We start from the raw sequence: 23,666 nt of genomic DNA on the forward strand, positions 1-23,666 counted from the left end.
TATCCTGTCTTGGATCCAGGACACAGTTAAAGACCAGTGCATTGTCTGAGGCTATGAGGAGATCATTAGTCATTAACCAGAGCTGTTTCTGTGCTATAATGGACTCAACTCCCTGATCTTCAAGCAGACCATTCCTATCCAAATAATCACATAACTGGTTAGCAACCACTTTTTCAAGGATTTTAGAAACAAGAGGGGAGGTCAGATATGGGTCTGTAATAGGCTAAAATATCTATATCAAGACAAGGCTTTAAGTAGAGGTTCAATTATCCATCCATCCATTATCTTCCGCTTATCCGGCATTGGGTCGTAATGGCAACAGGCTAAGCAGGAGGTTCCAGACATCCCTATATCTGGCAATGCTTTCCAGTTTCTCCTGGGGGACCCAGAGGCGTTCCAAGGCCAGGTGGGATATTTAATCCCTCCAGCAAGTTCTGGGTCTACCTGTCTCCTCCCAATCAGACATGCCTGGAAAACCTTCAAAGGGAGGCACCCAGGAGGCATCCTTATCAGATGCCCAAAGCACCTCAGCTGGCTTTTTCTCCCTCCAGATGTCCAGGCTCCTTAGCCCAGCCACCCCACAGAGGAAACCCATTTCATCCACTTGCATCTGCGATCTTAATCTTTTGGTCACTACCAAGAGCTCATGACCATAGGTGAGGGTTAGAACGAAGATTGACTGGCAAATCGAGAGCTTTGCCTTCTGGCTTCAGCTTCCTCTTCACCGCAAGGGTCTGGTACAACATCCGCATTACTGCTGATGCCGCACCAACCCACCTGTCATCGCCCGCTCCATCTTACTCTCACTAGTGACAAGACCCTGAGATAATTGAACTCCGTCACCCTTGGGCAGTAACTAAACCCCAACCGAAGAGGTGACATTCCATGTCCCTAAAACCAGTCAACGACACCGAGATTCAGTATGCGTAGGTTCTCGCAATGCCTAGGGCCTGTCGCCTTGTCGGCATTGCAGCCGACCCTGAAATCCGTCCCTGCGGGTGGTGATATTGCAAGGTGGAGGCTCTTTAGCTGTGCCCTACCATGCCCCATGGGTCAATGCCTGACCATCAGAAGCTCGTCGCCAACTACTGCAACCTTAAAGGCCTGTGGTACACAACCTGTTAAAATAAGATACGTTGATCAGATCTGATATAGAAGTGTTGGCTAAAGAAAAATATCTTTGGACAACCTCATTGGAACAGAGTCTAGAAGACAAGTTGTTGGTTTAGATGAAGAAACTGTTCAGAGAAATCTACAGGAGAGAAGCAGTCTAAATATAAACCAGTTACAGTTGACTCTGAGGCTACTGTATTGGACAGTACATTAGAGTCAGCTGTGGGGAGGAGATGGTGATTCTTTTCTCTAATAGTTATAATTTTATTTCTAAAGAAGCTCATAAAAGTCACTACTACTGAGGGTTAAAGGAATAGACGGCTCAGCAGAGCTATGACTGTATGTCTGGCTACAGTGCTGAATAGAAACCTGGGCTTGTTCTACTAATGATGAATAACAGGAGGTTCTGACATTATGGAAAGCTTTTCTGTATGTTATAGACTATCTTTCCAATGCCTTGTGAAATTCTTACAGATTAGTGGAATGCCACTTCCCTTCAAGCTTTCATGAAATCTGCTTTAGAGTATGGGTTTCTGAGTTGTACCAAAGAACCTCCTCAGACCCATTTCCTTCTTTCTCAGAGGGCCAAGTATACAATTCATTATACATATAAAATGTATATTATTATATACAATTATATAGATATTGAATATAACACTGCTCAAAAAATAAAGGGAAACCCAACTATATACCCTATATAACACAGATCTGATAGTTCCAATATGAATAAAGCAAATTTAAGTGAACTTGGTGTTTTTAATTCTAGTTTGAATTATGAATTTTAAAGATACAGAACAAAAATAAAGCTGATTTAGAGCAATGCATCTTCAGTTAAAAATGAATGTCACAGAAATTTGATATGATAAAGTGTTTATAGGAGGGACAGTGATTAGACTTAACAAATATTTCCAGTGATATTTTGGCACTAGCAGAACCTGGCTGTTCAAAAGTAGGACCTGTTCAGACTGCCAATATTTGAACTGAATATAAATTCTTCTTGCGTAAACATACTGTGAGCCTTTACTGAGTTAAATGGCTGATCATGTTTACTGCAAAATATCGCTCAGTGGTTTGTCTTTTCTTTATGCAGGAACCCTCTGAAGTTCACTGTAGAGGACATCACCAGTGTCCATCTTTACCCTGAGACAGATGAGCCAGTCAACATCCTAAACATTAAGAGAGGAATTGTGTCAACACTCATAGTGCCAGTCATGGAGGATGAACAGAACAGCCTAATGGTTAGTATTCTCACAACTGAGAGAGGCTTCTCCAGAAAGGCAGCAGAAAAGGTACGACTACAGCTACAGCATGAGGGTGTGAGGATGAAGATGAGTTGTATTAGATGTAAATTGATGATCCCTTGTGGGCAAACTGGGTTGTTGCAACAAATGAGGATACAATATAGTGCATCAGAGGTATGAATAGAGAAAATGCAGAATAATGAGGATAATATGAGAAGTCAAAAGATAAAATGGCAGATAATGAGTGTTAAATTCTGCTAAAAGGGCAGTCTGCTTAGGAATCCACTTGTACTTCCATGTAGCATTGTCTGCTGTATTATAAGGATAATGTTCTTGAGGTAATTCCCTCTGTTTTTCAGAGCACAGTGCACGGCCAGTGTTTAACAGACCACCTGGTGAATGGGAAGAATATCGCCACAGATGTGACTCTGTCCAGAGATCTGTCTCAGTGTGACCAGTTCTACAGAAGGGAATCAGCCTACAGCCCCCTAGCCCTGCTCCAAACACTGGTGAAACATTATTGCATGCCTCCATAGCCTCTGACTGGAGAGTGTCTTTAATATTATGTGATGAAGGCTTGAGTAAAATATGATGCCCTCTCATAATAAAAGGGTTTACTTTGCGACCCATCATTCTCATTAATTTATATAGTGTAATAATGGCCTTTAGCACTTTAAGGTACATTTTGCTTAAGATTTGTTTTCCCCTGAAATTATTTGTGTTATAATGCATCTTTTAGATGATCTGACTTTTCAATTGTAAACCTTTGGCATTTAAGGTGTATTTTGTGTTTATTTTATCCTTTATATTTATTGGTATTTTATCTATTTTTTATTTATTTATGATTACATTAGAATCAAAGCAAGTTGTTTACATTTGCTGTAATGGCAATAAAATTAATTCTACTCAACTATTACAACTGTAATGATATTTCATTATACTGGTATGGTATTTGGATTCTTTCCTTCCGTGTGATGTGCCAGTCATTACATCTAAAGTGGGTTACATTATGTAAAAATACTTTCATTTTGGTGCATCAATTATCTTGCCAAAAATTAAAATGAAATGAAGGCATTTAAGTCTTCTCTTAAGTCTAATTTGCACTCCATCCTATGATTTAATTTAAGAACATTAACATTGTGGATTTTTATTTTCAGCATTACCCCATGTCAAAGCTAATTACAAGCACTCAAGACTGCAACTACCAGTTTGATAACAATGGAAAGCACATCATGGCAGCAATGTGCACAGAAAAACACATCTACAAACCCTTCTCCCATGAGTAAGTCATCATTTGGGTGCATACAGTATAGTGCACTGTTAAGCCTTGTGCATCACTGTCTAATCTGCCTTGCAGGGACAATGGAATATCATCAGTGGTGACCCAGGAGCTCAGCTTTCAAAGCTCCAAAAGGACCAACAACAGAGTGTTTGGTAGGTGATTATAGCATGTCTGCAGTGCCTAATGTATGGTTATAGTCTACACCTTTTTAAGGCAAAAAATTTATGTAAATATGTGTGTACTCAGATGTGAACCATAGTAAGAGCAAGCCACTCCACTTTGAAGACCCTGACAATAAAGCTCCAGTTCAGACGAAGGACACGGTTCTGAGCTCCCTACGGGACCTTGTGGCTTTGGCAGGCACAGACAGGGGTCAGAAGAGAACCAGCCTTTTCCACAAGCTGGTGTCCAGCCTGCGTGTCCTGAGGAATGAGACTTTAAGCCAGACCGTTACTGAAATGATAGATACGTCAGGCTGGCTCACTTACCAGGCCCTGTTGCAGTGTGGAACCCCAGAGTGCACCAGCGCCATCCTCCAGGCTATCAGAACAATCGATGGGGGGTCACTACAGGTTGATGCTCTAGTGTATGGGCTGAGTCTATGGGCTAACCCTGATGCAGTACGTGTCAGAGATATGCTCAGCATGGCTCAGTATAAACAGAGCAAGGCAATCATGTATGCTCTGGCCAACACAGTCAAGAAGTAAGTAAAATTATGATAGTTGTGGCACACACTATTTTTTTAACTATTACCAAAGGCATCACTTTGTGTTGAAAAGTGGTGGGGACATAAAGGCGACGAATTACAGACAGGTGACGAATTAATTGAAAAACCAACATAAAGCGACTTACCTGCACAGCTTCAGTGCTCCTTGGCGCACATTGGAACATGAACCTTTCATATTCCATTAATTGGTGTTTTGATGATGGCGGTCTAGAGTGCTGTCTTAACACTTTCAGTCCAAAATTATACACAGGTGTTCAACTGAGTTGAGCTCTGGTGACTGCGAAGGCCATTGGCCAAAATTATTCACATCACTTTCATACTCAAACCATTCAGTGACCCCTCATGACCTGTGGATGGGAGCATTGTTGTCCTGGAAGTGACCCTTCATGCTTTTAAAAAGTGATGAGGACAAAAATGGCCATTTCAAAAAGTGGTGTGGTGATATGTCTCCAGTGCCCTCAGTGTAAATGACACCTATGCCTTTATTATTATATAGAGGGCGAGCAGAGGGTCTCTAAATAAATTGAACCGTAACACTTCCGCTTACACTTTCAAGGGTTTAGGGTAATAAGGTTAGATGGGCATTACACCCTTACGAACCCAACAGGTTGTCAGACAACGCCACTTTGGGAATTTCACCCAAAGAATTATTTACCTTTCAGATATCACCATTAAGACACACAGGTTCAGTTACTCAAGGGGCAAGAGACATGGTTCCAAGTTGTTACAGAATAGGTGAACTTTATTACAATGATATTCGTTTAATAATTACCATTCATATCAAAAAGGGGAAGGGAGCCTAATCAGGGGCTGATGCCTACTGGTGTGAAAGGAGCTAGTGAGGGCAGGAGGACCCAACCAAAAGAAAATATTTTTAAAAAGTGGTGAGGCAGACAAACCACGGCACAAGCCGCGAAACAGCACCACCAAGCAGCACACAGCAGCAGCAAGGTGCAAAGCAGCCTCGTGGAGAATAACAATAAATAGCAGCAGCGGCCCCAATCAGCTGGTGGTGACATCATGAGATACACCACCGGTGAACTCAGCCAGCTGATGGGCGTTACCCGTATGCAGAGTCAGAAACATGCACAGGGAGAGGGAGGGAGAGAGAAACCCGGCATCTACCTGTGACCACACTAGCATTAGCCACTGGATTTCAGTCAGTATAACGCAGAGAGAGAAGACACTTACCACCGCAAAACAAGACCAGGCATGACACTGGAGCACGTTGCACACTGTCACTGCTCTGCAGTGAAACACAAATGCTTTAAGCATGACGAGACCACATAACAGGTGAACTGAAGCACTAGCGCATTGCATTACCTGTGAGGGCAAACACCTCCAACCCGGAAGTGACGCGTCAGGGGGGAATGCAAAGGAAGACAGTGGGGAGGACTGCCGCATTTATATCCAGCCACCCCAATGATTAGTCTCCAGCTGTGCCCAATCAAATGCAGCAACAATGCAAAGAAAATAACCACATTTCTATTTTCCTACATTCATAAAGTAAACAGGGCATAAAACTACTTTTTGGCCAGCTTTATGATTTCTACAGGTTACGACTAGATGAAAACACTCTCAAATGCAACACACAATCCAAACCAAAGCATCTGATTATACTGTATCATCTCTGTCACTTGTCCACAGGTTTCATAAAGGAGAGGTTACTCCAGTGGTCACAGATGTGTCAAAGTTCATGGAAACACTCTTAAATGACTGCTCAGGAGAAAGCCTTGATTACGACTCTGACTTGCCCATTTACCCTGAAGAGATGTCCTTCCTTGTACTGAGGGTACTGATAATCATGCAAACATCTTACATACTGTAGTTTTGGCGTCACTGACAAGTCAGTTCTTATCAGAGAATCTGGCTCAGGGTTACAATGCCCCAAATTAATACTTTTTTCTAACCTCCAGGTTGTTGGTGTCATGGGTCCAGCCATGCAAGTGGTCAGCCCCAGTTTGATTTCCTCTATTTTAAGGTGCGCTCAGAAAACAGACATTCCGTTATCTAACCAAAAGGCAGCTATACAGGCCTTTAGGTTGATGGACATTAATGATGAGGTACAGTAACACAAACACTTTTTTTTTTTACAGATTCATGGTTGCATGATGATGAACACAGCATGTGTTGTAGGATTTAATTGTTTGACTTTTTAAAAAAATGAAGATAGAGACAAGCACAGAGAAAAAGAGCATCAGAGATTTGAAATAAACAACTGAAAATGAAATACTGTAAAGATTTGTACTATGCACATTATCTCATTTACATGCTCTTAGCACTGGCTACAACAAGCCAAATCAGTTATGTATCATTTGGTCACCACAGGTAAGAAATGTTCTCATGGAGGTGTACCAGGATACTCAGAGCTCCCTGGAGAAACGTATTGCAGCATATCTGATTTTAATGAAGAGCCCACATCAAACCCTGGTTCAAGACATTGTGAACAATTTGGAGAATGTGAGGAATGAGCAGCTCAAGAGCTTTGTGATCTCTCATCTGAACAACATCCGCAATTTTGATAAGCCACAAATGTACAAGTGAGTAATCTGCTAGCGGCAATTTAATGTTATGTGTACAATAAATGAATAGTTAACAGTCCCCAAATAGAGGTAAATTTTATCCATTCTTAGCACATTCAAATGTCTACTTTTGTGATTAAATAGAAAATCTATGACATAAATACCCATCAAGCACCAAACTACAGACAGATAAAGCTGGGAACTAGCTGATGAAGAAACGAACAATTAACACATGAAGAGCCAGATATTTTTCTATGGAGTTGGTGGACATCAAAACAGAGCTAAAAGTAAACTTAATATGTATTAGGTTATGACATGAATGAGTACAAGCGAATTATAATGTTGCTCTGTCTCTGCTAGACATGCCATAGCAATTCTATAAGTTGATAACATGTAAGCATTGTGGGTTTCTTCAGCCCCTGAGTGACCAAAAGTCAATTAAAGCAGATTTAAAGATAATCTCTTTAGCATGTATAATATTTCCCTTTAATATTAGGGATTTAAACTGAAGCCAAAGTAAGCATGTCTAATGAGTAAAAATATTAAAAATTAAAATAATTTTGATTTGAGAAAGACAATAGAAATATTGTTTTTTGGCAGTGCACATCTTAATGAAACTTTCTTTTTTCTCCTTCCTAAAGACTCAGGGAGCACATTGAGTTGGCCTTGAAAAAAGCAAAAGGGGTCTTTGAAGGCATGTCACAAAACTACAAAATAAACTCTCCCATGGGCTCAGTACAGAGCAACATCATCTTCGATGGCAGGGACACCTTACCTAAGGAGGTGATGCTGGAGACCACACTAAAGGTTTTTGACTACAACTACGACATCTTTGAGGTATGTTTTAAAGAACATATTTTTAAATGTGGTGAAGACACTTAAATTAGTTTTGTAAAAACTTTCAAAAGTTCAAAATCTCCTCTGTCAAGGTCAGCGTTGAGGGAAGAGGATTTGAACCGACAATCGATGCTCTTTTTGGGGAGAGAGGTTTCTTCCCTGACTCCATCTCAAGAGTTATGTACTGGGCAGGGGACAAAGCCCAGATGCTCAGAGATGTTTTGAACAGAATTGCCCCTGACAGAGACAGAATGAAAAGAGAGGTGAAATGATTTTTGGACACACCATGCATATTTTTGCCTGTTTATGCCATTTTACTCAACATTAAAGCTGTTATGAAATTACATGGAAATTCTATTATTTCTGAACAGTATGGTGGGTTCATTGCTTTTGGACAACAATAAAATGAAACATATATCTCTTTAGGTCCCACAGGATCTTCTTAAAGATATCACAAACAGTGCCCGGAAGCTCATGGATGATGTGCATTTCTCTCAAGCCCCTGAGGCCATTGCCTATCTTCGGCTTCTAGGAAATGAGATTGGATACTTGAAGACCAGCGAAATGAGAAAGATGGCTGACACTCTGTCAATGTACTACCGTGTTTTCATCAAGATGCTACCTGTGAAGGTTAGATTGATTATTTCCTGGCATGAACTTTGAAAAAAGGGTATGAATTCTCAAATATATTTCATCAAGGTACTTAAGTTTGAAAATAAAAACTTTTTTATATTGGTTACATGACTAAAAATAAGACTGAGGTGTATTGACTTAATTCCAGGCCTCAGTGTCATGGGTTTATTGAATAAACCCTCCTCCCTTTATTTGAGATTTTAAAAACAGGTCTCTTTCATAACTCTGATAGTTTCTGGGAACCTCTAACTCATCTGATTGTTCTGGGTAACCTGCTCAGAATAAGCTATATAGTTTATAATGTATGTAGCAGGTAGATTACTCTAACTTTGGTCGGGTTAACTAACCACAGCTCAATGTTGTGTACACAGAGAGTCACAGCAGTGCGTTGAGCTGAATGCTAATGTCAGCATGCTAACATGATCACAATAACAATGTTCATCAATGAGCATCTTAAAATTATGTGGGGACCATAAATGTTTGTATCAGAAATGAAAAAAGCCTCTGAAACTGACTGAAACACACCACTTGCTTGGATAAAAATAAGAATTAAGAGGGATAAACAGAATTTATCCCTTCTTCTTCTTCTTAAAAAACCAAAATTTGACAGTGGACTTCCATGACATCACTAAGCACGGTTTAAAGAGATCTGTAACTCAAATGAAAGATATATCCATACAACAATGTTTGTTTTCGTTCCAACAGGCCCTTTTATCATTGATTTCTAGCACTGAAAATGAAGTGTTCGCCCACTATATCTTCATTGAGAGTGCCTTCTCTCTGCCCACTGCCTCTGGCCTCCCTCTGAAGTTCTCACTGGCTGGTGTGTTTGCACCTGGTGCCAAAGGAGGCCTGATTCACTCAGGTCCAAACATAAAGGTAAGTTAGCTTCCCTTCATTATAGTTTACATGTAAAATAAACCTCTAATTTTATTTGTATGTCACTTCTGATTTGCTGTTTACAGCTATTCTGTTGTATCCTTGTGCTTGCAGACTGACCTCTCCTTCATGCCATCAGTTGGGCTAGAATTCATCACTCAAATGGGTGTGCACATTCCAGCCTTTGTGGAGGCTGGGCTTGAGATGCACACTAATATGTACCATGAGAGTTCCATCAATGCTAAGATCACCATGAACAGACACCAGTTGAGACTGTCAATACCTGCTCCTAAGTCAAACACTCAGTTGCTCAGCGTTAGGTCAGTGACAGCAGTTTCAAATGACACAAAAGTCTTTCAGTGGTTGTTAGTTTCATGTTGTTCTCTCTGAGTATCCATAACTCTCATTTTTCCTCTTGAAATATAGCAACAAGTTGCTGTCAGTGTTCTCTGGTCAAACAAAAATAGTGCCGTCCCTGGTGGAGGACCACACTGACTCAGCTGGCTGTCAGCCCCTATTCAGTGGTCTTAAATTGTGCACAATATTGCGTAACTCCAATGCCACTTCCATTTACCAGGCCCCATATTACCCCCTGACTGGAGAAACCAGGTTAGAGAAACCTACATTAACAAATCTGACTTGAAACTCATTGGTGTGGTATTTCTGATTTGAGTTTTTTGATTTAAGTGTTTTCTATTTGGGTAGCTGATATGTAGGCTAAATAGTTCATGTGAGCTGATATTTTAATCCCCTTTATGGTGTTCTCAATGATTTAAACTAATCAGATAGATAACAGATTTAAAAAGGGAGCCAGATTTAATGAAACCTGTGTTTGTCACTTAGGTTTGCAGTGGAAATCCAGCCCACAGGGGAAATTTCAGAGTACACTGCCACCATCACTGATGAAACTCTCAGAGAGGGTAAAAAGGGTCGTCATAAAGTGCAGTCTCTGAAGCTAACTCTAAAGGCAGAAGGTACTCTTTATCTTATAAGAGTTTTGTGTGTGTCTTTGTGTGTGTCTTTGTGTGCATGTACATGTGTTTTGGCCAGCCTATAACCACATCTTTACTTAACCTTAACCATACCATAGCTGCCGTATTAAAAACACATTTTAAAAATATTGACACTGTATGTAAAAATAATTGTCACTGAACATAATCCTGGGTTTTGCATAATTGTCCCAGGTTGGTAGAAGCATGTACTTGAACTGTAATGGCCAAGATTGGATGAATATGTACCATGAAATTAGGCCCTTTTATTTATCCCTGCATCCTTTTATTTGTGATAAGGGTATATGAAGTGCATATGAGACCTATTATCTATATAAGGGTACCTGGCTTAATATATCTTGAAGCCACCTGTTCCAGGAGATAAACAACAACTAAAGAGTTAAATATCTTCTGTTACCAGGTGATAATTCAACAGAGGCCACTGCATCTCTGAAATACAACCACAATAAGAACATTTTTACCGCCGAGGTTGCCATTCCTGACTATGATGTGGAAGCAGGCATCAAGCTGGCTTTAACTGACAGTGATGCTAAAGGAAAGAAGATGCGAGGTATCACCATTGACGTCACCAACAGGAACATCCCACAGCTGAGTCTTGTTGGACGCACAAGGTACGTAGAAACACACTTTGTAGCTTGTACACAAACCTTAAATCCTTTCTAATGATAGATAATGCTGATGCCTGGATACTATGTCTTTTTAGCAGGGAACGAGTGGATGAAAATCATCCTGCGAAATGAAAATAATTAACAAATCCTTTTTTTGAATGTAGACTTGAAATAATGAAGGATGCCATGCTACAACTCCAGATGGCTATTCCCTCTCTGAAAACTGATGCATCTGTCACTGTGACCCTTAAGAAAGATGAGGATGTGTCCATGGACTTAGAGACTGTGATCAACCTCCCTGAGACATCCTACCAACAGAGAGCCTCACTCAAATACGGTAACTGTCAGCCATCAGTAACATCTTCAACAGAGAAAAGAGATTTGAAACATTCATTCATTATTTTTGGGTGCTTTTGGACTTCTTTACAGATGATGACAAGTTTGAGCTGGAACTGAAATCAGAGCTGAATTCTGAATTTCAGAAACTGATCCCAGATGGACAGAATTATCATGGGCAGCTGCACCAGCTCATCGATGATGTCCTGGACCAGAAAGTGGCAAAGACTGATATGAAACTCCGTCACATAGTCACCAAAGGAATTGAGGTAGTGCTTGGACATTTGATGCTGTATTTGTTACCTTTATCAGGAACGCAGCCCATGGGCCACTCTTGAGGACAAGGCCCTGTACAACTTTTTTCACATATACTGTATTATTCCCCAACACCTGGAAACACACTTTGATGTTGCAAAATTAATTTCTATGACATAAATCACCATAAAAACATTTCTAGATCCAGGTGTAGATTAAAGCCTTCTAAACATTCTCTGCTGGTAAATTAATACATTTAGATGGGAGGTACACACAATCTGAGTGCTTTCAAGCTTAAAAGTTTTTGTTTATAGTGAGATTTAATTTGTCTTCATGTCACCCTGAAGGCAGGTAATATATGGCTGGACAAATTAACAACACACATCCCCTATCTTGCAAACCTCCAAAGCAAGAGGAGCATGTCAGATCTCACCCTGCCAGCTCTGCCTGAGAAACTGTTTCTGCACTCGTAAGTATTTAATATGGAGTTTAAGAACATAATTTGCTTTCAGGCTGCTTTCATAAACCCTGATTCAACCTTTCAGCTATATTGATTGTTCTGTCCTCTGCTTCTCTGTCTATGTATAAACTCTATATAATTCTAGACACCTTCTTTGCCTCTTCAAATCACTTTGGGTTTCAGCCATACTTTACCAACTGGATTAAATGTTTTATAATTCAACCACTGCTTCCGTTTTAACCAATGTTGTCATATCAAAACCATTTCCATTACAGAGGCACTCAAAATGGATGCCATAATCACCACTACTGTTTGCACTTTTCATTGAACCCCTGGCAGCTTCAATTAGACAATGTGACCACATCACAGGAATCCAATCAAATCCCTTCACCACAAAATCAGTTTATATGCCAATGCCATTCTGTTATACATCACAAACCCCTCATTCTCACCTTGTTTACATTTACATTACTCTGACCTCTCCACATTTCATATACCCTCCCAGCACAAACCATTTGCAATATCATTAACCATTGCAAAATACTGCAGACCATACTACTAAACTGGAAAGACAGACCTAAAATATCCACAATCCACTGGCTCAATCTGCTAACAGATCATTCAAATCTAGAAAAACTCAAAGCTTCTCTGAAAAAAAAAAAACAAATCCTATGAAAACACCTGGTCACCCTTTTTACAATACCTCCAACGTTGATTCCTCTTATGTTACACAACCACTTACTCCTCACCAGTGCATATCTCTGCCACTCTTTTATATCTAACTGATGACAATACAGAAAATGTAGATGTTTGAATATGTACATATGATTTTGTTACCTGTGTGCACGTACATATACAGACTTATACTATTATATCGTTATACATATTATATATTATATTTTACATTAATTTGAACTCGGTGGGGGAGAGGCCGGGCTGGACCAGCTGGATGGGGCGTATGGGGATCCCCCCACCTAGCCTCTCTGTCTGCTGTGTGGGCCCCTGATCGTGGCACTGGGTGGTTGGGCTGGGGGCCCCTTGCCTGCCCCTCTGGTGCCCTGGTGCTCGTGTGCAGACTCTCCCTCATCCTATCTACTTGATTAAGATTTCATGATTATCATATTATTATTATCATAATATGTTATTATTATTACTATTGTTATGCTGTCTGTATATATGCATGCACATGTGCATTGCTCCTAATACCACATTTTTACAATTATTACATATCATTGTTATCATTACAATTATCATCAATATATAATTGCTATTATTACTAACTATTATTATTATCAATATCATTGCTATCATGACTATCTATTATTATTATTACTGTTATTATTATTGTATACATTCAACTTTTATTAGAACATTCGCGCGCACACACACACACACACACACACAAATCTCATATACACTTTGTCTGTTATATTTTATGGTCACAATGTCTTCTATGTCACTTTCTGCTTGTCAGTTAGTGTTTTTTCAACAATAAAATGAATAAATAACATAATTCCAGACACAGAGTCCAAAGTTGGAATGATATTGATCATGCTTTTTTTTTTTTTACCTTAATAGTGACAGCGTGTTCCGATACCAGTTCAACAAAGATAAGATGGCCATCTCTCTGCCTCTTCCACTTGGTGGCAAAAAGTTGGAAGAACTGAACATCTCAACCACTTTATCTATTCCCTACATAAATTTACCAGAGATAGGCTTATATTTCCCTGCCAAAAATTATCCTCTACCATCTATCACTATACCACCTTCTTTGGACTTCAATATACCTCTTCTCGGTCTGGCTGAAGCATCCACCAAGATCAACAGTAACTTCTACCATTGGGAAGGCTCCATCTCTGGGGGCAACAACACTTTTGATTTTCCCAGCTACATTGTGCAGTACAAGGCCATGGCTCAATCACCTCTCAACCTATTGGCATACAAGCTTGAAGGTAAATGTGTTCTTGAAATTCTTACAAGTTAGCAAATCATGATGTGGGCTTTTGTTATGTTCACGAAGAGAATGGGGTATGACAGTTAAGATTTTTAAGTATTTGTACATATTTAGTTCCTGATAGTTGTTTCGGAGCACATAGCAAGAGTTCTAGCAAGAGCTTTTAATGAGGTGCAGCAACTAACAAGTCAACATAAAGCATGTGTTCAGAGCTTATTCTTCATCTTTGCCTGTGCTATTACAGATACTAATAATGCTATAATTTCTTTTTGTCTGTCAAGGAACTGCAATGATGTCAGGAAATGCTGATGATAATCTCAAGTATCTTCTGAACAGTTCCTTCAGCCATAGCTTCATTGACACAAGCTTCAGTGTCTTAGAAACATTAAGGGTAACAGACAAACTGAATGCAAAAGCCAATTATAAGCTTGAAGCCTCTAGTCCAGTAGGCCTGCAGGCCTCGATCTATTACTCTGCCCAGTCAACGTCCACCCTAAATTCAAATGAAGTCTCAGGAGATGGCACTATGAATGGATTGTTTAATATAGGTTCATTCTACACCAATACCTCTTTCACCCATAGTTACAATCTACATCCACTAGATCAAGTGGGAAGAGGAGAGTCCACCCTGCACTTTGACTCACCATTCATCCAAGTTCACAACATGATCCATGGAGTTTATACAAACTCTGAGTTGAACATTGTGTCCAAAACCAATGCCCAGAGAGACATCCTCAAGCATGTAGCAGAGCTCAAATATAAAGATGCAAAACTGACTCTAAAATGCCATGCTATAGCCACAGGCATGGGCAAAGCACTCAATAACAAAGTTGAGCTTGGTGTCTCCAGCCATATGGCCATCCTCACAATTGAGTCACAAGCAGATGATGATGCAAACAGGGCATACTCACTTATAACAGGATCCCTGGATTCAAATGGGCTTGAGCTAAACTCTGAGGCTTCCCTTACCTTTGATACAGGTCGTGGATTGCACAAAGCTTCTGTAATGGTTGGCAGAAATGGTCTGACCACAAGTGGAATCAACAGTATTTTGTGCAGCTCTGTAACAGTGGAGAATATCTTCAATGGCGCCATTGACAACAATGGTGCATCTATGTCCTCCATGACCAAAGCGATAGCTGAAGAGAGCCGAGGAGAGCTGAACATTGAGGGTAAAGTCACAGCTGCAGAAGCCTCTTTGTATGGTGTCTTCAAGGGCCATGCATATAATGCAACCACAAGAAACAACATAAACATTGCACTGAACCATAGAGCTCTGACCTTTACTAGTAATACCATGGGAACACTGAAGCAGATGAAAACAGAAAATAGCCACACACTTACACTCACTCTGTGGACCCTAGCTCTCCACTCCAAAACTAACAACTTCATCTGTGAAGATATTTACTACAAGCAAGATACCAATGTTGATATGAAGCCATTTGTTATGTCACTTTATATGACAAATGACCTCAAATTCCATGATATCAGTTTGAACAATAACGGTCATATGACGCTTAAGCCACTTAAGGTGGATCTTAGTGGGAGCATGAAGGTAGCTTATGGAGAAGAACATGTGTATGAACACATCATACATACCTATGAACTCACCTACGATGATATGGCTGGTACAATGAAATACAACATGTCTGGAGATGTATTTGGCGCCAAGCTAAGTCACAACTGTGAACTTCAGTTTGCTGGACTTTCCTCCACAACAAACTGTGAAGCACAACTAAAGTCTGAGCCTCTTCATTTTGATAGCACCATTCGCACCATGGCACTGCCTTTCAGCTTCACTATTGATGCTCTTGTCAATAGTGAGGGAGAAGTCAATCTATGCGGGAAGCACAAAGGACAGCTGTACAACAAGTTGTTGGTCAAAGCTGAGCCGCTGGCTTTTGCGTACTCACATGACAGCCGGGTATCAACCACACATAAGCTTCCAAGTTGGGAGGCTTCCATTAATGTAGACAACAAATGTGATGGCCTCCTGGCACCAAGTGACCAACATCTGACCTGGACAGTAAGATCTATACTGAACGACCATGCTTATAACCAAGACATCCATACTTACAATAATCCTGAGAAGATTGGATTTGAGTTTTCAGGAGCAATCTTAACAGACATTTTCAGCAAATTAAGCAAAGAATGGAGATCAGTACCAGAATTACAAGAATTCAGTATGGCTGGTTTCCTCAAGTATGATAAGAACAGTGACTCTCATATCATTAAGATCCCATTCATTGAGAGCCTTCCTGCTGCTTTTGAGGAACTCAGGAACACACTTGTAAAAGCCTTAGAATCACTCCAACAGTCCATCAACAATTTAGATATTAATAAGCAAATCGCTGACTTTAGAACCAAGTTAGATTTTCTACAAGTGCAGGTAAGCAACTTCATGCAAGACATAGACTTGGAGAACAACGTGAATCAACTAAAAGCAAAATTTGATTATTTGATTGGTGAGTTTGCTGTAACAATTGATGATTTGGAGCTTGTGATGAACAACTTGAGCAAGAACTTGGAAAATATAGTGATGGATGTTGCAACCAAAATTAGAGACATCATCCTTACAATCAAAAAATATCTTAAGGCAGGACACCTTACCGTCAAGATAACAAATATACTTTCAAAGACGGGAAATCAGCTTCGGGCCTTTGATGAGAAATATGAAATCAAGCAGTCATTTGTGAAAGCACTTCATGTCATTGAGGACATCATCAGACAGATTCACTTACAGAAGTTCACAGAATGCAGTACAGCATGGTTGTGTGAGCTTGATTCTAAATATAGAATATTGGACAAAATCAGAGACAACTTGTCTTTAATAAAACAGGCCATTGAGAACTTTGACATTGACATATTTTTCAACGACGTAAAGGATTACCTTCTCTCATTTGATTTAGCCATTCATGTTGAGCAGCTATCATATAAAATCCCCTCTTTGGAGATAGCAAAAGTGATAGAATCTATGAATGATGTCATTGTCAATTGGATTGATGAATATGAAATTCCCAACAAACTTAATGCTGTGTATTCCTACAATAAGGATCTACTTTTGAAATACAAGCTTGATGATAAACTTAAAGAATTAATGGATCAGATAATTATTCTCATTAAGGAATTAAAAATTGAAGAGACTGTGCAGTCAGTGGTAGGTGCACTGCAATCAATCAACTTTGAATTTTTTTATGGTAAAACTATGCAATTTCTGCACAGTGTGACAAACCAGCTCAAAGGAACTGACTTTAAGAAAAGTATTGATGACCTTAATGAACAAATTTCTTCAATGTTGAAGTTAATGAAGGAATTTGACTACAGTAAATTTGTAGATAGGACCAATGAGAATATTGCTGAACTAACAAACTATATTAATAAGCAGATTAAGTCATATGAAATAGTGCAAAAAATTGAGGCTGTTAGAGATTTTTTTAGAGAGATCCAAAGCTCCATCATCACATATTTAGATGAGCTCAAAAACACAAAGGTGGCAGATGCTCTAAAGAAACTGAAAAATGTGATCGACACTACGTTTTACAATGACATTAAGATGAAAGTGCAGGATATCCTTGAGGACATAAGACAAAGAATCATCGACATGGATATCAGAAATGAAATCCACATTCACATCCAAAGAGCAATTGAATCCTACAGTAATATGGTGGCCTACATTTCTGTGCAATTTAACCGATTGATACAGACAATTAGAAAAGTGGTGAAGGACAGCAAGATTATCACCCAGATGAAGCAAACTGTTGATGGAGCTCTCGGTGCACTGAAAAGACCGGATATCAAAGTTGGCACTTTTACCGTACCTTTCACTGACCTTGTCATTGCAGCATTTAGCGTCAACCTGAACAAACTGCAGGAGATCAGCATCCCAGCTCGAATTTCAGTCCCTGAGTTCACCATTTTCTACTTCTACACAATTCCTGCCTTTACCATAGACTTTGATGAGATCAAAGCAAAGATAGTTGCAATCATAGATGACATCAAAGAATTTAAGATCAAAATGCCGGACCCGGAGGAAATCTTTGGTGACCTAAAAGTTCTCTACCTTTCAGAACTACCAGATCTCACCTTCCCAGAAATAACTCTTTCAGAAATAACATTTCCGGCCATCAACATCCCCAAATTAAATCTGAAAGAGTTTAGAATCACAGTGCTTCCAATTCCAGAGATCAAATTGCCTGAGGTTCCCAATGACATTTGTATCCCAATTTTTGGTAAATTCCATGGAGAATTTAGAATCAACTTCCCACAGTACACCCTTGTAACCGCAGGGAAGATTGAGAACTCAACATCAACACAAAAAAACCCACAGTTTACAGCCACCATTGTTTCTCATGTCCAATCACCTTTTGAGCCCCTTAAATACACCTTTGAAGCCATGGCTCAGTTGGGAGCTCCCAGAATGAAGAAGTTGCTATTCACAGGAACAGTGAAAGCTGAACATATGGCCTTCTCCATTGATCATGAAGGATTTTTAACACTGACAGGCTCTTCTGTTGAGGCTTCTGCCAAGACAACTACCAAGGCCACAACCCAAATGTACACAGCACACTTGGACAACAATATGGCACTTACACTAAAGGGTAAAATCTCTGCATCCATAGACACAGCCTACAATCACAATTTGGACATTGCATCAATTGAAACTTCAAGTCAGGCATCAATGAAACAGAATATAGCAGCCACAATGGAATCTGGAACAATTACTGTTACTGGTCAAACTACTGGTAATGGAAAGTGGTCCATAAAAGACTACTCTGATGGAGGTACACACACAAGCAATGTGGATTTCAACCTCAATCTTAGCACTGCCAAGTTAATTTTTGTTGGAGAATCAGACTGTCAGGCTTTGAAATTGAAGCAAACACTGACTGCTGAATCAGTTATCTTAAGCCATATTACTGTTGAGGCAAGATGTGAAACTGAAGTTCCATCCATCAAGAAGAGTGTTATGATTTTAAATGGGCAGACACGTATTGGGGACTTGAAAGTTGCACTGACAGCTTCTCATGATGCTGAATTCAGTGGAAGTCTGATTGGCTCCATGTCAAACTCTTTGGAATTCATGGCGCATCCATTTGAGATTGTGCTCAATGTTAAGAACCAAGTAAACTCAAAGATTTTCCTCCCCCTGAAACTCACTGGTAAGGTGGATCTCCTAAATGATTATGGAGTCTCACTGAACTCTGAGAAGCAACATGCATGTTGGTTTGCTTTGGCAAGATTCAACCAGTACAAATACAATCACAACTTCACAGCCGCAAACAATGAAATGGACATCTTCTTTCACACATCAGCTAATGTAGAGGCTAATCTGGACTTTCTGACTGTTCCTGTCTCTTTCCCAGAGATAACTGTACCTTATATTGAAATGAAAACACCTGCTGTCAGACATATCTCTCTATGGGAGCAGGCTGGACTCAAAACCTTGCTTACCACTCCTCAACAATCATTTGATATGTATCTGAAGCTTCATTACTATAAAAATCCTGATATGCACAACAATGAATTACACCTTGAACTGATCTACAATGCAATCAGTGGCAATGCTAACATAATCCAGGATCATTTTGAACAATATAGAGACAGAGTAGTGGCACTAATAAAGGATTCGTACAACCAAGCAAAGTCACAGTATATCAAACACAATACTGACACTTCTAGCTTGCCTCCTAGAATCTTCACTGTCCCTGGATACAAAATACCAATACTGAATATTGACATTTCTGCTTTCAGGGCTGAGATGCCAGCTTTTAGCTATTTTGTTCCTAAAGAGGTCAGTACACCAAGGTTCAAAGTTCCAGCACTTGGTTTCTCCGTGCCATCCTATACCCTTGTGGTACCATCTTTCCAATTACCCGTCATCCATGTTCCAGAAACTTTAAGTGAAATAAAGCTGCCCAATTTAACACTACCAGCCATTCAGAACAACATTGTGATTCCAGCCATGGGTAACTTAACTTGTGACTTCTCCTTCAAATCCACTGTGATTACCTTAAGTGCTAATGCTGGCCTTTACAACCAGTCTGACATTGTGGCTCGGTTTGGTGCTTCCTCAACATCTGTGTTTGACATTTTAAATGCAGAAATTGATGGCACCACTAGTTTGACAAGGAAGAGAGGAATAAAACTGGCTACCACTGTGTCCGTGGAGCATAACAATGTGGAAGCAAACCATGAATCTGCTGTTAGCATCAACAAAAGGAGCATGGAAAGTTCTGTATCTAACACTGCAAAAGTCAGTCTACCGTTCCTCAGTCTAGAATTGAATCAGGAGCTCATCGGAAATACCAAGACCAAGCTAAATGTTGTTTCCAAGAAAAAGATAAAATACATGTTTAACATTCCTCTGATTGAGTCTGTAGGCAAAGGAAACCTTGATATAAACATGGCACTGGAAGCACTTTCCCATGTGTCACTGGAGACCTCTACCCAAGGAAAGTCAGATATAATTATAATGGGAGGTTGTCACTTTTCTGGAGATCTAGAGAATGAGGCCAGTTTCTGCCTTAATGCCAATCTCCTGCGTTCAACTGTCAGGACTTTCTTAAACTCAAACATTACCAAACAAGAGAAACAAAAACGAAGCTCAAACAATAAAATCCTTCAGTTTGACTTGAATAAGAACTTGGATCTTGAGGTTTCCTTGCGGCGTATCTTTGCAACAGTTCATTACACGAGCAATAACAATATTGATTCAGCATCTTTCAACACAAATGGAAGGCACTTTATTAAAGGAGAACTAGATTTTGTTCCTTTAACAACCTTCAAGACTACATTGAACATTGATGGAAGTCAGCCAAGTAGTTTGGGTCACGCTGGACTCATTCAGAGCATCAACCTTGCAATCACCTCAGATAAGCAGTCTATCACATGGAGTGGTAAGGAACAACTGGCATCTCTCATCCATGCTTGTGATTTGTTCATGTCCAACGATGAATCTCAAGTATGCATGGATTTGACTGGATCAGTGGAGGGCCACCTAGCCTTCTTGAAGGCTGTTAGGCTTCCTGTATATCAGAAGACCCTGTGGGATGTGTTCAAGTTTGATCAGGTCACAAACATGGACAACTTACAATTCCTTAACATATCTTACAGCATTCTGTACACAAAGGCCATGGATGGCCAGCAGTATGCAATACCATCTAAACTATTTGAAAATGGAATAACGTTTAGCATCCCTGAAATTTCCATTGCCATGCCTTCTTGGATAGAGGAAATTCCACATTTCATAAGGAACATGGACATGCGATTTGAAAATGTTGATGTTCCTGATCATCTCACTCTTCCCCCTGTAATCTCTATTCCAGCCTTTAATTTGCCATTTACCAACTTGCATGTGGAACCCTTTATGTTGGAATAATTGTATATATAGTTATCTCATATTTGATAATAGAACATTTCTGCCTTGCTGTTCAGATCATATATGTGGTTAGTCTGTACCTTGCCCTTAACATGAACACGCTCTGATTTATTGAAGTAAGTGTGTGTCTTATCTTTAACGTGTCTTTAACATGTTTTACTGCCCTAACCATATATGTAGTTGTTTTCGTAATGAAGTGTTTTACAGGATGCAGGTGGTGGAGAGGACCACAGGCTGGCAAGAGCGTTGTACAGAACAGACTGGGATCAGTCTGTTCTACTTCTATACCATGAAATAAACATTTATACCATGTATCACAATCACCCCATATCATATTCACACATCATATTCATTCATTATGTTCATTGATTATATTCACTCATTGTATTATGTTATCCTTTGTATTACTTTGTATTACCTTTGACATCCTTTATGTTACACTTGGTATGACCTTCAGGCCTTTAAGATAAGCAATGTCTTGCTGCTGGAAGAATGTTTGGAATGCCTTGTGTGATAATAAAAAGAGAGGAGACGATGGAGTTTGCTCAGAGCGGGTTTGGAGATTGTAACTGAGCAAATCTCTGTCCGTTCTCCTCGCGAGTAAGAAATAACGCCCTTGTCTTTCTCTTCTGTGTTTCAGTATTAAATGTCTTAGGTGGTATAAACCTGACACTTTACAATTGATCCAAAGAACCTTCACATCCCTAAAGTGATCACAACCAAAGCCTATGACATTATGCTGCCTGGTTTGCCAATAATGTCAGTGCCGAGTTATGATATTAATACAGAGTATCTACAGGGGAAAATGTCATTCCTTTCATTCAAGATGCCACAGTATGAAATCACAGTTTCATCTTTCACACCGCCAAAAACTTTTACTATTAGAGAGCACACCATCAGTCTTAATGAAAACACAAGCCAGATTTTGAACTTTGAACTTCCAACCAGCCTCCTTTCAGAGCAAACATTTGAAATCCCTGAAATGGCCCTACATCTGCCTTTTGGTGTGTTTATCCCAGTTTTTGGTGCCCTCAGTGCCATTCTTAATGTCTCCTCCCCTATTTATAACGTGTCAACAACTGCCAACCTGGAGAAAAAGGACTCTAGCCTCGTGACTACGCTGAATTCCATCTGCACTTCTACCATGATCTTCTTGGAATATGACCTCTCTGGTAAGACTGGCCCACACTCTATTTGATAAGACAATTTTCTGTAAATTACTAAATCCATGCAAAGTTATATATAATATTTTATTTTGCATATGTCCTCAGCCAGTGCGACCCTTGGATTTGATAATGGAGTAATCAATCTAAATGGGAAATGCAACTTGATAAATAATGATGTAAATGTCAACTTGCAACATGGTTTGGCACAAAACCTGAGGTAAGTGTATACAGTATAGTTGTTGATAAGATTGGAAATCTAGGTTTATTTGCTTTATTAAACCTCTGTGAAAGCCAATTTCCAACTGTAAGAGAAAGACAAGGTTGTGAAAAAGGAGAAAGAAAAGGTGAAAAGTGTGTAACTACTCAGTATTATGAAATAACTACAGACCATCGTGCAATGGGATCACACTAGCTGAAACACCTGTCTACATGCTGACGTTCCAACCCATGACTACTCAGTTGTCATTACTGTATTTTCATACAATGTATTTTATTCAATGTTTTGTTTTTTTTGTTATGTTTTTTTACCCAACATGCTAATTTTCTGCCTATTTCAGCAGTTCTCAAAAGAGTTCTCATTTATGGGTTGACCAAATGTTCACTAGAAACTACTACCTGTTTCTCTGTTTTACAGGGAGTCTAATCATACTCTTACTGCTGACATCACCAGCCAAAAATTTACTGATGTGAGCTTCCGCTTTGCTTCCCACAAATATGGCATCACTGCAACTATGTCTTCTCCATCAACTGGTTTCCTTGGCTTGCATTTTCAGCAAAGATCTCCATCACAGCTGTATGGAAAACTGTTCAATCACTACCTGGTAACTCATTAGGCTCTTTAATTTGCATATTGTTGTCAACAGCAAACATTTTTCTCCCAGAGGCCAAGAGAAGCCAAGCTTCCCCTGTTTTTCAGACTGTAGTTGTCATTTTGATAAAAAACATTCAGAATCTGTAAATATTCTGTGCTGGTGTGATGTGTGGTGAAACTACAGTGGCTGTGAGCTATAAACACCATTTGTAGGATAATGTCATGTCTCGAGGAGGCCAGGTCGGAGTTGGCATCCCTTGATGAAAAATAAAAGAATGATTAACCGATCAGATGAGGCTATGAGCAAATCTGTAGTGTGCATTAAGCTGGCATTTAGTTGGGAGTAAATAAGATGTTTAGGGTGTGTGTGTGCGATAGAGAGAAAGAGAGACAGCGAGAGAGAAAGATCGTGTGTAGGTCAACCCAAGTGAAGGTTAGAATATGACACACATGT

At 39.7% G+C, this 23,666-nt stretch overlaps 2 protein-coding genes across 4 annotated transcripts in view; both read left to right on the forward strand.

The window, feature by feature from the left end:
• The window catches only part of apoba (apolipoprotein Ba), a 35,441-nt gene extending 13,595 nt beyond the window's left edge, over positions 1–21,846 (forward strand). For all 3 annotated transcript variants that reach the window (XM_023397836.2, XM_087171662.1, XM_087171663.1), the window contains 21 exons: positions 2,204–2,351; positions 2,714–2,863; positions 3,512–3,636; positions 3,712–3,788; positions 3,883–4,339; positions 6,011–6,155; positions 6,280–6,426; positions 6,692–6,903; positions 7,527–7,722; positions 7,815–7,985; positions 8,149–8,352; positions 9,061–9,234; positions 9,349–9,554; positions 9,661–9,843; positions 10,078–10,208; positions 10,645–10,855; positions 11,017–11,189; positions 11,282–11,457; positions 11,791–11,912; positions 13,482–13,855; positions 14,139–21,846. In XM_023397836.2, the coding sequence (XP_023253604.1) occupies positions 2,204–2,351; positions 2,714–2,863; positions 3,512–3,636; positions 3,712–3,788; positions 3,883–4,339; positions 6,011–6,155; positions 6,280–6,426; positions 6,692–6,903; positions 7,527–7,722; positions 7,815–7,985; positions 8,149–8,352; positions 9,061–9,234; positions 9,349–9,554; positions 9,661–9,843; positions 10,078–10,208; positions 10,645–10,855; positions 11,017–11,189; positions 11,282–11,457; positions 11,791–11,912; positions 13,482–13,855; positions 14,139–21,235 (10,879 nt within the window). In that variant the 3' untranslated portion in view covers positions 21,236–21,846. The remainder of the gene's footprint in view (positions 1–2,203; positions 2,352–2,713; positions 2,864–3,511; positions 3,637–3,711; positions 3,789–3,882; positions 4,340–6,010; positions 6,156–6,279; positions 6,427–6,691; positions 6,904–7,526; positions 7,723–7,814; positions 7,986–8,148; positions 8,353–9,060; positions 9,235–9,348; positions 9,555–9,660; positions 9,844–10,077; positions 10,209–10,644; positions 10,856–11,016; positions 11,190–11,281; positions 11,458–11,790; positions 11,913–13,481; positions 13,856–14,138) is intronic.
• A 349-nt stretch (positions 21,847–22,195) lies between these two features.
• LOC147817130 (apolipoprotein B-100-like) lies at positions 22,196–23,507 on the forward strand. Its single transcript, XM_087171664.1, has 3 exons — positions 22,196–22,407; positions 22,507–22,618; positions 23,036–23,507. The coding sequence occupies exons 1-3, from the start codon at positions 22,218–22,220 to the stop codon at positions 23,232–23,234; spliced, it is 501 nt and encodes a 166-aa protein (XP_087027790.1). The 5' UTR covers positions 22,196–22,217; the 3' UTR covers positions 23,235–23,507.
• Positions 23,508–23,666: the final 159 nt, after the last annotated feature.

The sequence above is a fragment of the Seriola lalandi genome, unplaced genomic scaffold (genome assembly GCF_002814215.2).
Source record: "Seriola lalandi dorsalis isolate HSWRI2012SDOR001 ecotype SW California unplaced genomic scaffold, Sedor1 jcf7180002054939, whole genome shotgun sequence".
NCBI lineage: Eukaryota > Metazoa > Chordata > Actinopteri > Carangiformes > Carangidae > Seriola > Seriola lalandi.

Coding starts and splice junctions, on each gene's coding strand:
- LOC147817130 (XM_087171664.1), top strand. CDS start 22,218: ATGGCCCTACATCTGCCTTTTGGTGTGTTTATCCCAGTTTTTGGTGCC. Junction 22,408..22,506: donor CTTGGAATATGACCTCTCTG/GTAAGACTGGCC, acceptor ATATGTCCTCAG/CCAGTGCGACCCTTGGATTT. Junction 22,619..23,035: donor GGTTTGGCACAAAACCTGAG/GTAAGTGTATAC, acceptor TCTGTTTTACAG/GGAGTCTAATCATACTCTTA.